This window comes from Aptenodytes patagonicus, chromosome 17 (assembly GCF_965638725.1).
Source record: "Aptenodytes patagonicus chromosome 17, bAptPat1.pri.cur, whole genome shotgun sequence".
NCBI lineage: Eukaryota > Metazoa > Chordata > Aves > Sphenisciformes > Spheniscidae > Aptenodytes > Aptenodytes patagonicus.
Window position 1 is genome coordinate 5878388 of NC_134965.1, and position 17338 is coordinate 5895725.

Below are 17338 nucleotides of genomic sequence, written 5' to 3' on the forward strand. Positions count from 1 at the left end.
AAGCATACCTCTGAGCTTCGCGATCATCCTTGGGGTTGTAGTTGGACAGACAGTCCAGGATGAAGATCTGGCCCCACTCTGTGCACTCATTTAAAGCTGTCAGCAGCTTGTTAATGTTCTGAGGGTTCAAATCCAGCAGGTTGCTGTTGGGATGCGATTCACTGATTTCCGACAAGGCAGCCACAGCGTTCGCTACCACCTGGGAGAAGAGAGAAGAAGATGCGTTCTTTGCTAGCATGCCACCAGTGGCTTGGCAGGGATTAACTTGGGCTTAGCATGGGTTACACATGGGAAACAAGCACGGAGATCCTCGTGTGTGCCATCAGCTGCTCAGCAGCAGCCGCCATGTCAGTATCTGAGCCTTCAGGGACCCAGTACAACCTCACAAACAACCTGGAGAGCCCAAAGCTCGACTGTAACCTTGCCCTTTGCCAAAATTTGAGGAGTCTCTTGGGGAGGAAGTGAAAGAATAGCAGCACAGCAGGAGGGGGCTGCTGACACACAAAGGAAACACAAAAAGCCAGCATGGGTGCAAAGAGCATTTTGCTAGAGAAATTACAACTTGAAAGTATTTTTGTTGAAGACAAACAAAAGTTAAAGTCGCCTCTGGACAGAATGGGGACCTGGGACTAGGACCTCACAACAGACTTTACTCTGGAGGGAGCTAGAGATGGCATCAGAGAGTATCCACACGAAACAAGAACATCTCGCCTTCCTGCAGGCTCCAAACTTCCACCCTGGCTTGCTTTAAGTAGGCATCATCTCCCCCCACTTCCAGGAGATGCTCAACTGATGTAATCAAGGTCTCAAAACCTCTCATTGCCCTACTCGTTCAGGAATGGATGCCTCTTGCCTCATTTCCCCTTGGCAGTCCTGTGGCACACTCCTTAACACGATCCGAGAAACGAGAAGAACCCTCTCCTCGGTAAGGGATGTCAGGTGCCAGGCAGCCTGCAGCTCTGCAGCAATTCTGTCAGGTCACCCAGTTTGAAAGCAAACACAATTTCCCTAAAATGGACAACTCCTACTAAAATTTTTAATAACACATATTTCACTTCCAAATAGTCTCCATAGCATCCATTTGTCTGCTTTACAGAGTTCCCTTAAAGCAAGCACTCCAGCACAACTCATCACTGAAAATATTCTTGTTACATTTAAGACTATGTAAGGTCTTCTCTTTTCTAAGCATGGATGAAAGGAAGCAGAGAGGAGATCCAGGGTCCAGCTTGACAAGAGCAAGAAGAGGGAGCACAACTTCTAATTCTTAGTTCCATGCTCAAGTTCAACAGTTATTCTAACAGATGCCATGTGAAGATTTTTAAAATAGAAGAGTTGCAGAATATATATACAAAAATAGAAAATTTGCAGACATCTTATTTTTTTAACTGACTAGAAAAGGGATTTAAGCCTGAGTTTGACACACAAAACTGATATACCCTATGAAAAGGCATTTTCAGGATATTTTACAATGTATATCATGTCCAGCCCAACTGACAATTCATACCTGCTAAAATGAAGACTTAAGCATTATCTTCTATGGGATTAAGGCAAAGAAACATCTTATCTAAAACTGATTCTTTGGATGACTAAAGATGCTTTTGATGTAGTACACTGAAAACAAGAACAGCGCGACCAGAAAATTCTCTGCATTGTTCCCGTCACTGCTTGTCATTAAACCAATATATTCCAAAGTCATTGCACAAGCACAGTAATGTTGATTGTTTTGCATTTCACACCTAGAGGTCAGAGATAGGATTTTGATCCAAGATTTTATGGATTTCGTTAGTTAAATGAGCCTTCTGTCACCAAAATCATTAGCAATCAGAACTGCTGTCTTCTTGTACTGTTTTAATGAGTAACTTATTAAGATATGCTGCTTATTCTTCCCATTATTTAATTTGCCTAATTCCTGAGTGGTTAATGTGACACAGCATAAAACTAAAGTAAAATAGAGTTTTAATTTCATCATGTTTTGGAAGTTTACAAGTGAAGACAAATCATAAAAGCAACTGAAAAGCTCAAAACCATTATGAAAAAGCACTTATAAAATGAAATGAGGACTTTGGGAAAAAAAAAAGTAATAAAAAAGTGACAGAGCCAAAGCATCGCAGAAAGGTACCTGTCAGCTGTATGAAGGAATAGGGCTGAGCTTTGGCAAACGCACTCACACTGCCAGTCACTCCCTTCATTGCAGTAATTGGGCCAAACCCTGGGGCAAGTACAAGTCAAAGCAGCTGTGCTTAATTTCTTTCCTCGCAGAATAAGTGAAGTCTATTACTTTGAGTTTGCCACAGGCAAAGGGTGCCCAGAAATGCTGTTACTGTGGGCTGCCTGGTACACAGTAGCTCCAACCCAGAGACCTGACCGTGAATGAGGTCTTGCTTTTAGGACCTTTTTGTGCTCTTTTCAGGAACTAGCATGGCAGCGTAAACGCAAGTGTCCAAATCAAAGCTGAGGATGGGACACTACATGGCAACGCGCTAGATGTCAGATTTCCATTAAAAGCATCCATGAGAAAGACTGTCAAATGGCAAGACGCACTTAGGAGTATGGGCTGTGGTCTCCTTGGGTGTTACAAAAGAAAAATAAAAAAAAAAGGACCGGAAGGGGCTGTGAAACATTTGGTGGTAGCTCAGTTCTGCCAGATGGGCTGGGATATACAATCTCATAGTCCATAATTACAGCTGGTCCTCACTTTCTACCTTAGCAGAACAGTGTTGCTGTCAACAAGATAAATTAAGCAAAAGGGGATAAGGGAAGGAATGGGGAATATCTTCAACCTTTAAGCAACATTTATTTAAAAAAAAGTACTTGCTGGCGATTCGCACTGAACATATTGATATGTTACGGTATGCCAACAAAAATAATTAGCATCTTCAAGGCTTTTTACACAGCCACAGCACAGTTGAAATGAAAACAGATTTCAGGAACCAGTCCAACATAAACACTGGTTCAAATATGCACGCTCACCTCTCTTCATTGGCACTGCCATTGGCTTCATTACGAGACAGGAACATAGAGCAATACAAGCCGGCACTGCATGGTTTCATTCCACTACACAACTCCTACTTTGCTGACAGCTCCCACCAAGCGATGGCTCAGGCAACATGTAAACAAAGATTGAAGCGTTGTCCACAGTTTGGGATACTAACAGTTATCACTCAGGTATGGAAAAAAAGTCCATTAAGAACCAGTGAACACCAATTCACGTATTACATCAGCTGGTAACCTAGTATATACTTTGGCAGTCACATAAGTGTCATTGGAGATATTTAGAAATGTTTTGGCCAAAGAAAATCTACAACATCAAAGCCGAACCTTAAGTCTTCAACTCAGTTGATACTTCTTCCTTAACAGAGCAACACAAGATAGTGAAGTCCAACTGCACTGAACAGCAAGTACAAGGTACAAAGTGATAAAATAAGCTACACAGCAGGTTGGGTTTTTTACCTTGAAAATAAACAGCAGTGATGATGTACTTGCTGGGGGGACATATCAAAAGTACAGCTAAAGCTTTACAAGTGGTATAGAACGAAGCTCTCCATGGAAGTGGCGAAGTTTCACAGCCAATGCCATACCTTGGCTGAGGAAAAAAAGCCATAAGCTTCTTTAGCAAACAAAGTATTCTCTGCTTTTCAAAACATGCAACAAGTTCATTGTGATGAGAAACCAACCAAGAGTTGGATAACTTACTTCACAGATTGGAAGGAGGAGACTAAAAGGACAAGAAACTAACATCTAGTATAGTCTTTAGTTCTCAAAAATAATAAAAAACCCCTGAGGTCAACGCACTAGCCAAAGATATGTGAGCCCAAACAATTAATGAACAGGAAAAGCTTAAAATTTACAAGTTAACTCCATGGCAAAATGCCTCACTTGACTCGCAATTAAGAATACCATCTTTAAGCTAACAGCTACCAACCAATGAGAATCAGCCTAAAAAAAACACCTAGAAAGTACAAATGCAGAGCAGATTGAAGATTTAATAATAATAGGTCCCTGGCTTGCTGATTTAAATCGGTTCATCCTGGGACACTTCAACATTATTCAAATGCAGTCACAGCAACATCCCGTTAGAGCACAGTTGAGCTGAATGACAATAAACCTGCTTTTTGGCTGGAATTTCCCAACAAATTTAGACTCTCGGAGAAGTGTCATTGGGATGAGGATAATGAAGTCTCACAGGCTCTTATTAAAAAAAAAAAAACCCAAACCAAAAAACCCCGCATTTAAAACAACATTACAGATTTAACAAGAACCCAACATTTTTAAACCCACCTACAGACAAACCCCCTCTGCAGCCAGAGAGACCAGATCTGACCTCACGGAGAGCTGCAGAGGTAGGAACACTGATTTGCCAGTTATTCCTTCTGGCAGCTCAAACCTTTAGCTCAGAGCAAATGGTATAAAATACATCAACAAGGAGGAAGGGGGGTGAGTGAAAACCTGAGTGTCTGCCTATCAACCCACACGGAGAAGCTTTGCAGCGGGTGGGGGGGACAGGAGGGAAGCTAGGCAGATCTAGAACACCAAACAGTCAAAGCAATCAGATTATTTTGCTAGCATCCCAGACTAATTGGAAATTAAACCAAGCGTGTAACAGAGTTAATGAAATACAACGTTCTGCTGCTTGAAACAGGAACCTCTGGCTTACCATCCCATTAAAATGAGGAGAAAATGAAGAAAAGGAGGAAAAATTAAGAGACACTGAAAAGATGCTGAGGAAAGGCAGCCTTCCCCACATAGCTGGAGGCTCCTACCCTCAAGAGAGCCAGGCACCACGTGATGTTTTTGAGAACAGAGAGGTGCTGATATTTTCAAAGAGCATGCTGAGCTTGCATGGCACCTTCGTGTCATTTAAGCACAGACTCCCAGGTGGGATATTAGGGGCATCCGCACGGATATGTGTTTCACAGGGCCACTTGTTTTCACAGCCACAGATGATGCTGTGTGCCTGAAAGGTCCCTAACAAGTACCAACACAGACAAGCTCTCTTTCCTGAGTACAGGACCCCTACTTCTGCTCATGTTAATTATCTCTTTCATCTACAAGCCCCCCTTTACTTCGCTTCCCTAGAAATGGTCTACGAACTATTAAAATGGCCCAAGCAGGCAAGTCAGAGCCTCTATGAACCTCTCACATCACTAATGCATGTAACGTGTGTGGCTTTAAATTAAAACCCTGGGAGACTAACACATCCCCAGTCTATGAACAGTCTTAGAAAGTAACAGGTCACCTGTTCAGCCTTAATTGTGACAGATTTCCAGAGCTCTGGGTAAGTCATTCATCTTCCACTAATTCCATTGCAGAAGGTTGTACTTTAGTGCCTAAAAGCCTGGAACCGCACTGCTGGATAAGCGATCAGTTCCTGACCACGTCCCGAAAATTGCCTGGGTGGGGAAGACCTCCTGCTGGCTTTTTGCAAGTGGAATGAATTTTTCTGGAGGTAGCAATGGAAGGGAAGTCAAAGTGTTATGCCTCCCACCACATGCTTGCCCTAACTGGTTTTTGCACTTCCCTGCTCCTACTATGCCCTGCAGAAAAATGCCACTTTGTGGCAGACTAAAACACCATTCCTGCTCTCGTGTCCTTACAATTAACACATTCTGATTTTGCAAGACAGGAGACCATACTTCCCCCAACTGTTGAACCTCTTGCAGTAGGTGGGCAAGAAGCTGTTCAGGGATGGCTCCAACACAAAGGGTTTCTCCTTGGTACGGCTGAGCCCCCCAGTGCAGGCAACTAAGATCTATAGGAAGCCACCAAGGGTCTGCAACCTGCTATGCTTCTTCCAGAAAGCACCATGGTCTGATCCCAGCCTGGATCAGGCACCTATCACATACCAGGGAGGTTTCTTTTGCAGGTTTTTTTGTAAGGCCCTTTGCAATTTTCCTTGCAGAGGTTCTCACCGGCACCACCCAGTGGCAAAGAGGGCTGTGTCTCATCCAAGCAGCTATTTAGAAGAGAGGCGCCAGCCAAGCGTCAACAAAAACCTTAGGCAGCCCTAGAAAGGGGGGTGCAGAGTTAAAAAAACATCATAGCCACAGCGTTTTGTGACAAATGGTGCTTGTCAATAGCTAGAAGTGTCTGTTCCGATCAAAAATGTAACATCCAGACACACGTCAACAGAATTCCCCAGCACTCTAATTGATAGTAGAGATCCTGGAATGATCTATTCAGCAAGACTAACGCTTTGGAAATTAGACACATACTGGTGGCAGTAATTGGAAGGAGACAGGTCTCTGATGGATGAATTTGTCAATTAGGCTTTATAAATAAGGAGTCTGGGAGGACAGACTCTGCGGAGTCATGGAAATTCATGCATTATTATACAAACTCGTTGCATCTCTCTGCCAGAGTGTTAGTATTCAAAAGGCAGGGAAAAGCACAGCTTCTACAGAAAATGCTCGAGACCAGCATCCCTCATCCACAAGCCTACCAAAAACAAACCAAGAAGAATCAGGTCCCACATACAGGCTTGAAATTCCCTCAGACCTGTTTAGGATGACAATCTGGAGAAAAAAACAGCTACTCAGTAAGTCAGACTGCAGCCTTCCTCTAGAGAAGCAGCTGCAGGAGCTCAGCCCGAAGCCTAAACTGGGTTTCCACAGGCAGAGTAAGCAGAGTCAGCGTGGCTAACCAGAAGCTGTGCCATCGATTACAGACAGCAGCTCTCCCTTCTCCCCCAGTTTAAATCTTTGCAGCCTGACTGCTGCAACACAGACACACAAGCTGGCTTCTGAACTCCCTTGGTGACCTCCCACATTGCCTCTTTCAAGCATCCCACCACATACATTAACACAGCCACTCTTTTATACAGTCTCCTCTGCAACCTCTACCTATTTAATTTCCAGCTTGCTACTGCTAGCTGTCTGTTTACTTTGCAAAAAGTGTTGCTCTCCCTCCTGGGCAGCCTCATGTAAACAGCAGGAACGCCCTATAAAGAGCCCCAAAGTGAAGCCACCACTCTTCATCAGCCCCTAAGCAATAGTCTCATTCACTGTAACATATCCAACACTGGGTAAACAAATTCCACCTACCAATGCCTACAAACGCCATCAGGTGTCTCCTGGAATGAAATATTATCTCCACCTGCAGCACAAATAGATTAAAAAAAACCCAAACCACACACAGGGCCAACACAGACACGACTGCGGGACTTCAAGATACAGCCTTCATTCTGCAACACCTAGGCTGAAAAGAAGGACATTTTATGGCCGGTGAGGCAGCCAGGGTATCTTGGAGGCAGCCCCCAACATGCTGCAGAGGCATAGCCCACAGCTTCCAGCAATATTCAGCTCCATACTAGGGTGTGAATTTTCAAGTCCTTACATCCTTCATGAGCAGGAATCATGAACTCATCCAGCAGTGGTGGTTCACTCCTTGTACTAGATAAAACATCAGCTGCAGAGGGGAAAACACACAGCTGTGAGAAGTCCAGGTTTCCCCATGAGGAACAAGTGCTTTCCTGTGCCTATGAAGAAGGTGATGTTCCACTCCCTGTTGTGTCAGAGAAGTCCCACATCCCAGACTGCCTCCCACAAAATCCTTTTGGGACTCGGAGGACCACCAACAGTTTCTCAGCAAGGGGATCATTTCTCAGCTTTATTACACAAAGAGGGATAAAATTCCTGCAAAGTATGCAGCAGAGGACAGTCCAGGAGGCACAAGCTGCTTCTGTTTCTAAACAGGCTCATTCCTCAGAACATGGTCTCAGAAAGACATACTGCTTGCCAGCTAGTAAGAAAAAAGAACAAAATGAGGACCTTCTTCCTCCGTAAGGTCATCCAGGAAGCCCAGACATACGCCCTGAAGTTCTGGCTGGCAGAGGAGGAACCTACATGGCTTGCAGTCACAGCAGGAGAGACAAGAAAGCACTGTGATTTATTTCAATAGGTTTTTAGTCTAGTCTGTGAACTACAGAAACTCAATACTGCTAAAGGGAATTCTGATTAGATCAAGATGGACCTCACCACCTGTGTTGCCAGAGCTCAAGAGATTCCCTTCATAGCGCAGGTTATTAAATGCTAAAGGAAAAAAAAAAACAAAACCACAAACCACAGGCACAACAAAAGACTAATTATATTCCACACACTGTATTTACTCATCAGCTTGTTATGTGATCTCAGTTTACTCCATATTGATTCACAATACTGTTTCTCCCAATAAACTGTGATGTGTAGATGGTGTAAAACATGACATATTATTGAACAGCACATAAGTGCTATGTCTATACAGCCCATGAAAACACAGGAGCAGGACAGCCACACCTGTGAAAGCTTTGATCCAGCACATCACAGTGACAACACAGAATATGAAGAAGAAATGCTACAAGAAGAAATTAAAAACCCAACAGCACCTAGAAAAGATCTGGGAGAAGGTGACATCAACCTAACTTAATCCATGTGAATACCAGGCAGATTGACAAGAAAACTATTCCATGGGTTAAAAGTTACCCTAGAAGGTCAAGGATTGAAAATATTTGGAGAGAAAGGTTGTTCCATTCAAATATTAGAAGACCAATAAGGCTTAAGATGGGTTTCCTCTTATGTTTTTCTGCTAATATTTACATTCCTGAAGAAAACCAAGTGCAGTGATAAAAGCCAGGAGGGAGCGAGTTACAAAATAAGGTGTCTAATGACCAACGGCTTTGGTTCTGCTTTACACTGCTGCCATCTCGTGGTCTTGCTCTGCATCACCAGGGCTCAGCGCTTGCTCCAACGATGAGCAGTCAGTCATTAGGTCCGATTCACAAATGTCAGAACAAGACAGTATCAGGAAAAAAGAAAAAAAAAAAGCTTGTCCAAGATTTCAGAGCGCCTCTGGCCATCAGCAGGTGCGTAACAGACCTACCTCTCTCACCCCACTATTATCTACTGTTGTTGGGTGTGAATGGTGTTCTGCAGTAATCTGCCATCCCGTGTATGAGGAGTACACAAAAATCCTGGGATGTCATACTGAAACCGTATTTTGTTAGAACAACATGAGGATTATGGGAGGACATGCTTTCTGAGTTGCGCTATACCAAAGTTACCAGCAAGAAAGGCCCTTAGGACTGAATAAGTCCAGCAGCACGCTAACAGCCCAAAGCAGCCAAGCCCTAGCTTTATACTCATCCAGACCCGGTTCTGCTGAGCTTCATGCAAGGAAATGCACAGCAAAAAAGGAGAAGGGTTTGCCTTAAGACAGCTCTGGGAAGAAATGAGGGTTCCCTCTATGGAGGCAAACTCTTCAGCAGGATCCCAAGTGACAAAGGGCAGCCACAAGCACATTAGGCCCATCTGTAAAATGAGATTAAAGACTCTGTCCACAATCAAACTTCTGCAGTGTAACCACCCAGTAACTGAACCATGCCCTTGTACGCGTTACTGGCCCATTGGCTGCACAAGGTAAGACATCTCAGATAACTCAGCTGAAATGTAGTAAGCCACCAACCCATCTGGTAACTTGCCATATATATCCATATCAATATATATGCAATTAGAAGTTTGAATTAATTCATCCAGGAGAAACTGCAAAGCTACCACAGAGATTTTTCATAAAAGGCTAGGGAACCACCAGACTCAGGTGTCAGTCCTTTAATCACAACTACAGCCAGCTCATCTGGAAGGGTGTAATCCTACAGCTGTTCAGAAGGTCACTGTATTACTGTATTTGAACAAAGGCCAGATCCTGACAACAAAAAGCCCAGATAAAGGGGGAAAGCACCTTGGCTGTGCACCTACAGCACCTCAACAGGACTTCAAAGCAATGCCCTGAACATCCCCAATCTCTGTTTGCACGATTCTATGATAATAAACTATTAGTCCAAAAATATGGAAAAAAAAACCAAACCCAAAACATTTCTGACAAGGTCACCTCCAACTTAATCAGACATCATTATGATGAGGGTGATTTGAGCTGATAGAAACACACACCCTGATCTCTACACAATTACAAGGCAATTAGCAAGCCACAGATGGAGTTGTTACTCTACCCAGCACTCAGCTAGAATGCTTAGTGTTTGCTCATGTGCTAGAGGCAGCCAATTACAAAACCATAATAAAACCCTTCTTGAAGACTATTTTTCAACAGAAGTTTTTTAGCTCCTGCTCAAAATCCTCATTTCTCAGAAAAGAGAACAAGTGTGGATTTCCTGTCTACAAAATTCTGCTTCATTAAGTGTCTAATGTTGCCTATTTCCACAAGTCATCAAAAGAGGAGAAACGTTTATAATATAAATATGAATGAGTTTCGATAACAGGTTGCAATGATTGAGATGCACCATTTACAAAGAAATAGGCCATAAGGATAGATCCATCTGTATCATTCTTTTCAGTAATCTTTCTCTTGATAGCCAGTACCAATACACACATTTTACTTAAAAAGAGCTTCCAGACAGAGCTGCATTCCACCTGATCACTGAGAAATACCTTAATGAATATCAACTTGCACACAAATATAACTTAACTGGCAAACACAACTCCTGGTCATCAGAACTCCCACTAGAGTTTCACATCAAGAAAGCAGCAGCGAGCTGGACGGTTTGACTAGGAAGATGAACCTTAATTAGGGGTGGATAGTTCCTGTACTTTTGAGGGAATCACTGTTCTGCAAAGGCATGAATTCCAAAAGGGACCAAAGCAATAAACTTAACTAGAAGGAATGTGTGTATCTACTAAAAATCATAACCAGATTAAATATTGTATTAAGTCAGCAGCTGTAAGAGCCCCAAACCTGGTAAAATCTCTCCCCATGCACCCTTGAAAAGCAAGAATATAATGCCCTGTCTACAGTAAAACCTGGGAAACCAGTACACTGAACACCAGCCACGTGATCCTCTCAAAGCCTGCAAATCTGAAAACACACCACAGGCCTCTCCTCTTCATCACTATCACTCCTCCAAATCGCATTCTCCTGCTGTGAATCCTCAGCTTCGGGAAGAGCAGGTGAGTACAACATGAGGCAGGTACTCTGATCCTGCACAGCTTCGGTAGCTGTAGAGCTCCAATCGATTGCAGCAGCTGCAAAGGTTTTGCTGTCGCAACCCATCCTCATGGGATGGGCTCAAGGAGCTCATTAGTTGTACTGATGTTTTATTAGGAATCCCTATGCTACTTTTGGTGGTTTATTTAGCAAATGGAGCATACACTGCCCTTTCGTATTTCTCCTCTTCTCTCCATTCGTTTAAGTCAGTATTAAGTTAATGTACTTTTGAAATAGATATCAGTGCTCTTATAACAGCCAACGGTTCATTTACCAAAACAGTTAGTTCCATAGAGGTCAACGAGCAGAAAGGGCAAGCAAAACCGTATTAATTTCTCCTGAAGTACCACATCTTTTCAGCCTGAGCTCTTCAACTCATATCCACGTGGCTATAATCAGCAGAAGAAAATTAAAAAGTTGGAACCAAGGCTAGGAGAAGAGTAGGTTATATCCCTGTCCACAGCACACTCCATTGCTGCCTGTGAGCTAGTGAATGCCAGGGGCCAGTATTTAAGTGGATCTAAGGCAGCCCAGTCAAGTACTTTCAGAGGCTGCAAGGCACACCCTTAGCATTAAATTAAAAAAGCAGGTGTTCCCCTATATGCCTCAAAATTGCCTAGACAGAGAGAGCATCTTCAAGTAGTCATCAATATTCATGCAGAAACCTGGCATAAAAAAAATAATCAGGGAGACATAAAAAAAGAACAGCTTGTGAAAGAGCTGGATATCAGAGGCAATAGGTGCCTATATCATCTGATAGCACCACAGCTCAGACTTGTGCCTGTGACAGCCAAACACCTTTAGTTTTATTGTCTTTAGACAGCCATAAGAAAAGCAATCAGCAGCCTTCACTCTCCTACTAAAGGGGCTGGTACCTTACCACCTGCATTTGACTTACCCAAACCTGCCCAAATTCAGCTATAACAGGACAGCAGTTTGCTTTATGTGGTTTGATTCATGCACCATAGAAAGAGCTGTTAGACTTGCCCTAATAATGTGATATTATGCCATTAAGCAAAGTCAAATCAGATCTGTGCTCTAAAAGAGCTAAAAAAGTAGCAGTCACATCCTTAAACTCTGAGTCAAACCGAGCTGCAGAAGTTTTCTTCCCTGCTAGGAGCTACGACGATATCGGTATGCTCACTGGATTCCAACAGATCACAGGAAAAAAATATTGAATGAAAGGATTATGCAGTGGGGCACTTCAATCCATTGTCCACCATCTTTTAGTTACAAAATAATAGTGGAAGATGCTTGGCATGGAAATGGACCCTTCATCAACTATGATGAAATACTGATTTAGTAGGTAATTTACTCCTGTGAAATTCTTGGTCTTGATCTCCACCTCTGCTCTGACGACTCGTTTAACTTTATTAAAAAGCATAAGCATTGATTTTTCTCCACTCATTACAGGCCAGCGGATTTATCTGCATTAGTGAATGAGTTCATCCAACCTCTTACTCCAAAAAGAGCCAAAGCCTGCAGGAAGGCAACAGCTACAAGCTGTCACCAAGGTAGCACCATCAAGTATTTCTTGCTCTTCTGACTCATCTGATCAGGAAGTTAAACTTTTGCTGCAGCGCTCCAGACAGGCAAAACAGGCAAAAGCCCAAACAGATCTAAGAATAGAAGGTATTTCCTATTTTCTGAGGCAACAACCGTTCTCTAAGTAATGCATTCATCACGGTGCATCAGTTGCAATTAAAAAGCCTTCATGTTTCTGATTATCTGCCCATTACAAACTCAAGCAATGCGCTGGAAGGACATATACTTTACCATGGGATTGGAGTCTGCAATCAGGTCACGCAGAGAATCCAGAAATCCTTGGTCCTCCACCATCTGGGCATTGATGTCATGCAGCTTCGCCACACAGACAGCTGCGGTCTTTCGTACATAAGGGTCTTCATCCTTCAGACACTTGCGAAGAGGCTCACACAAATACTCCGTGATCTTGTCCACCCTGATGCATCCCATTGTACGGACAGCCAGAGCACGGATGAGAGGGTTTGGGTCCTCACAGTCCTGCAAGGGGACAGAATGTGCAGTAAACAAATCTGCACCACTAGCCACCGATATCTTCCCTGCAGCCAGAATCAGGCTGTTCTTATTTCAAACAAAAAGCATTCTCTGATTACATGCTAAAAAAAGGCAATTATTTCAGATCAGGGACAAAAGGTGGAACTTACTGGTTCACAGAAACATCGTACACCATCAAGATGTTTTCAGGCTATGACAGCTTGTAAAATAGTAAAATTGTGATCTCGGTGTCCCTTGGTTCTCCCCAGGCAAAGCTTCTTTCAACATGATCTAGCAGCCAAATCCAAAGTACAGCTAAGCTAGAGGCAGCTTTCATCACCCAAAAGCTAGCCACAGGCAACTTTCAGACAGAATAAAATACTGGTTTCCAGCCTTACTGGTTTAAAGGAGAAAGGGAATATAATGGGAAAAGTCAACAATTAAACACAATGCAAAAGTCATCAAGGCCTATTTCTCACAGGCCATCAGTTTTAGACACAAGCATCCCTTAAGTTTGCAACATATGAAGCACTAGGCAAAGGCTACTCCAGAGGTGCTTTTCTGATGAGGAAAAAAACCCCCAAACAAACCAGAAGGGAATCTAACACTTTACTTCAAGCCTACGTAATTTTCCATACATCCAATCCATCTATGTCTCTGAGCAACACTCCTCCAAAATCAGCCTATAAAAGGATGGATGCAGAATGACCTACAAAAGCATAAGGTACATTTACCTTTCACTGTTTAAATTTCCTACAGCTGAAAAAACACCTGAATGCATCACTTTTAACGCATACAAGAGAAGCGACATCTCTTACCAGTGCATTCAACACCTTGAACTGTGAACTGCGTGTGAAGTGCTGAGCTAGTGCAGACTAGTGTCAACACTTTCTCTTTGCTAACACTTGTCCCTCAACTTGCCAAAAGGGGCATCAGACATTTCCTTGCATGGAAAAGCATGAAGCTGGAAAAGATCATGTTTGTTTTTCAGTCCATTCTAACAGAATTACACTTTAAAGATATGACAGACAACAATATTCTTTCCAGAGAGGAAGGTAGGGACATCTTCTCTGGCCAGAAGAGCAGACCTGCTCTCAGCCTAGGTCTTCTAACCTCTTTCAGCCTCAGGCACCACAACAGAAACTTAAAACACAATCAGATTCCCCAGTGTCTCAGATTTTATAATGCTCTAGGAGTCTTAAACTTTTCCTAAGCACTGGGTTTTAACTCAAATAACGTGGGACTGAAATAACATCTCCTAGATAAGGAGAGGCAACTTGACAACAGAATTAAAGGCAATACAGCTATCAGGCTGTTATTTTTCCAGCGAACCGCCTTTCAGTTTCACCAGAGATAAAGGTTTTCCACACAGAGCACAGCTGAAACATTCAAACAAGAATTAGATATCCGTATGACAGAGATACTACAAAGGCTGGAAGATGAACAATATAAAATCTGTTAGTCAATACCAGAAGATTGTCTTTAATGATTAGTAAAATGACAGAAGCAGCTTTTCCTGTAGCAGGCTCTCTCATAATCACTTACAGGGGTGCTTGTCATCTCCTCTGCAATAACTAGTAGCAGCAAGTGAGAGAGAGGACCCAGACCTGTTGGATTCAGCATGCCAACTTCTTACTTTCTGCTCCTCTACAAGCACCCCCAGCCCAGAGACTCAAGTACAAAAGCAGAGATAAACAGCAGCTCACAAAGGCTAACGGACAAAGGACACGTGGTGACAGACACTGTGCTGGACTATTTTCTGATGAGCTGTGAGAGCAAGTTACCTTCACAAAGCTGTTGACAGCCATAATGGCCATATCTGGCTGACTTTTGGCGTAGTTCATCAGGTACAGGTAGACCAACTTCTTCAGCTCCAAGTTGTCGGTCTGCATGCAGTTCACAACATCAGGAAAGAGTGAGCTGGAAGACAACAGGAGGCAAGAATAGAGAAAAAGCAGTGAGATTGCACAGCATGCAAAGGGGACAGTAACAATATCAAGGAAGCCAGGAAAACTGGAGTTCCACTCTAGACACCCTGCTGTCTAATGAGAGGTCTTCCCTCCCAAAACAGCTTGCAATGGCTTTTATAATAGCTTAATCATTTAAATTCTTCTAGGGCTTTAACATTGGTCAGTTCTAGAAAAGGTGAAAATTAATTTTCTAAAAGTGTTTTAATTGGGGAGTTCACCAAACAAGAAAACTCTACCATGCCAGGCCTGGAAATGAACCCACAAGAAAAAAAAAGAGTTGCTTAAAAATGTTTTGGTAATGCGGGACACTTACAAAGAACCTGCCAAATTTCAGACTAGTAAACTCTGGAGGGATTAGGAGCTTAAACGCTGACAAGCTGAATTTCACTCAAATACCAAGCAGCAATCCGTAAACAGCACTGCAGACGAACACAAAGTTACACAAGGATATCTGCAGCTCTCAGGTATGCTGTAGAGATCTAAAGGTGAAGGGCAAGTGCTGTTGGCCAAAAAGATTGTTTTTTCTTTCTTCCAGTTTATCTGTTCCTTCATTCTACGATGAAGTCATGATGCTAAATTTGCAACATTATATTAATTTCCGTGGCAACAGACCACACTGCCATGAATCCAGGACTACTGCGACTTTATGGCAGACTCCAGTAACAGGAGAAGCTGGAAGGGAGAAAGCATTCACTCAAGCAAGTTTTTCTGGTTGCCTCAAAGACAGAAAAAAGTATTGGGGACAGTATTGCAGAAGGTAAATGCCTGTGTCCTTTAGTGGCTATGAGGCAAAGGTTCAATTTAAAAATCACTCATTTTAAAATGTAGCTTAAATTTATGCTATGACAAGTAAGGCTAAGAAGAACACTTGGAATTACCTTTCTAACACTAAAACCCAGGCTAGCAAGCAGTGAGAAAACATCATCTAAAGTGACATATAAAATGGTTGAATTCTGGATGGGTTTTTAAATAAAAAGGGCTAATAGGCACCTAGCTAAACCGGCACTGAAAACGGTTGTTTCTTTTGCTTTCAGTAACAGTTTCTCCTTCACAGAGAAACCTGTGACTCAGGCATAGCATATGCAAGGACACAGCCAGCCTCACTACCCAGCCGAGATGACAAACTCAGAGCTGTTCCATGGAGGTGTGTGCCACTACACCCAACAGACTCCCAGGAGAACCAGAGCTGCTACAGGTGCAGGAAAAGTTGCTTTTACCTGACATCCTTCCCCACGGTCATGGCTGCAATAACCTTCTTTACAGCTTCTTTCCTCTTCTCTTTCTTTTCATTATTGAGTTCAGCCTTCAGTTCAAAAATCTCTCCTGGCAGAAGACAAAACAGATTGAGCCTCTTGGGAGAAGAAAAGGATCTTGCTTTAGGGGTAGTTTAAAAGTGACTTTTTATTTTCCTGGCCTGTTGTTCCCATAAAACTGGTACAGCAACATGTGGAAGCTGCTAGACTTTACGGAGAACACAGTTCAATGAAAAGCAAAGCTGCGACACTCAGAGAATGATATGGGCTATAACTTGCTAACAAAAAAAGCAGTTAACAAGAACCACGCTGCGTTCTATGATTCCATGTTGCAGCTCTCCCACTTCTAGAACACTAAACCACATCACTGCAGCGTCTGTTTCTCAGAGGCAACTATTATATAACCAGGATGAAAAGATATTTGGAGGCGCCAGATCAGCGCCTGCAAGAAAAAGCTAACTTTGCTAGGAATTTTGCCCAGACTTTTTAAACTTTTGCTCATCATCGCCCGCTTCCTGCGAACGCAATGAGAAAACAGCAGACTGCAGTGTAGCTGAAATGCCGTGATACACAGTGGCAGAAACAGGAAAGCACAAATTTAGTCCAGTGGAATAAATTCCTTCCAAGCTAGAAAGACAGAGCTACTACTAACAAAAACAGAGAGTAACACAGCTCGCCTGGATTCTGAGGTTGCTGAAGCAGCCTTTCCCATGACACTAATTCTTCCAGATATTACTGTGTGGAAAGTCAGTTCAGGCTGGATCACGAAAGTGGCAAAGCAAGTTTGCAAAATAAAGCTGCCTTTTGCATGTGTTGCTTATCAGGCCTGTTCCAGACAGAGCACGTGGTGCGAGAAGGACAACACCTCCAGCTGACAGACAGCTTTCCCAAAGGACAGCGAGCAATACTCCCACTGGAAGCCACAGGCTGAGGACACATTACAAATATCAAAATATCTCCGGCAAAGTACATTCCAGCCCCTAACCTTCGATTCCTACACACCAATGCCACTTTATCAGATCAGCAGCACTAATTACTGAAGAGCCTGGCACAAAAAGTCCCACAGGTACTTCAAAAAAGAAGAGAAGTTACTGTTCTGAAGAACGCAGTGCAGTGACCACTTGTAATACCTCC

The 17338-nt window shown here is 43.0% G+C and overlaps 1 protein-coding gene across 2 annotated transcripts in view; it reads right to left on the minus strand.

The window, feature by feature from the left end:
- AP2B1 (adaptor related protein complex 2 subunit beta 1) overlaps positions 1-17338 on the minus strand; it is an 85530-nt gene that overhangs the window by 62593 nt on the left and 5599 nt on the right. For both annotated transcript variants that reach the window (XM_076354644.1, XM_076354643.1), the window contains exons 3-6: positions 16169-16274; positions 14766-14901; positions 12742-12987; positions 9-199 (exon numbers count right to left, since the gene is read on the minus strand). In XM_076354644.1, the coding sequence (XP_076210759.1) occupies positions 9-199; positions 12742-12987; positions 14766-14901; positions 16169-16274 (679 nt within the window). The remainder of the gene's footprint in view (positions 1-8; positions 200-12741; positions 12988-14765; positions 14902-16168; positions 16275-17338) is intronic.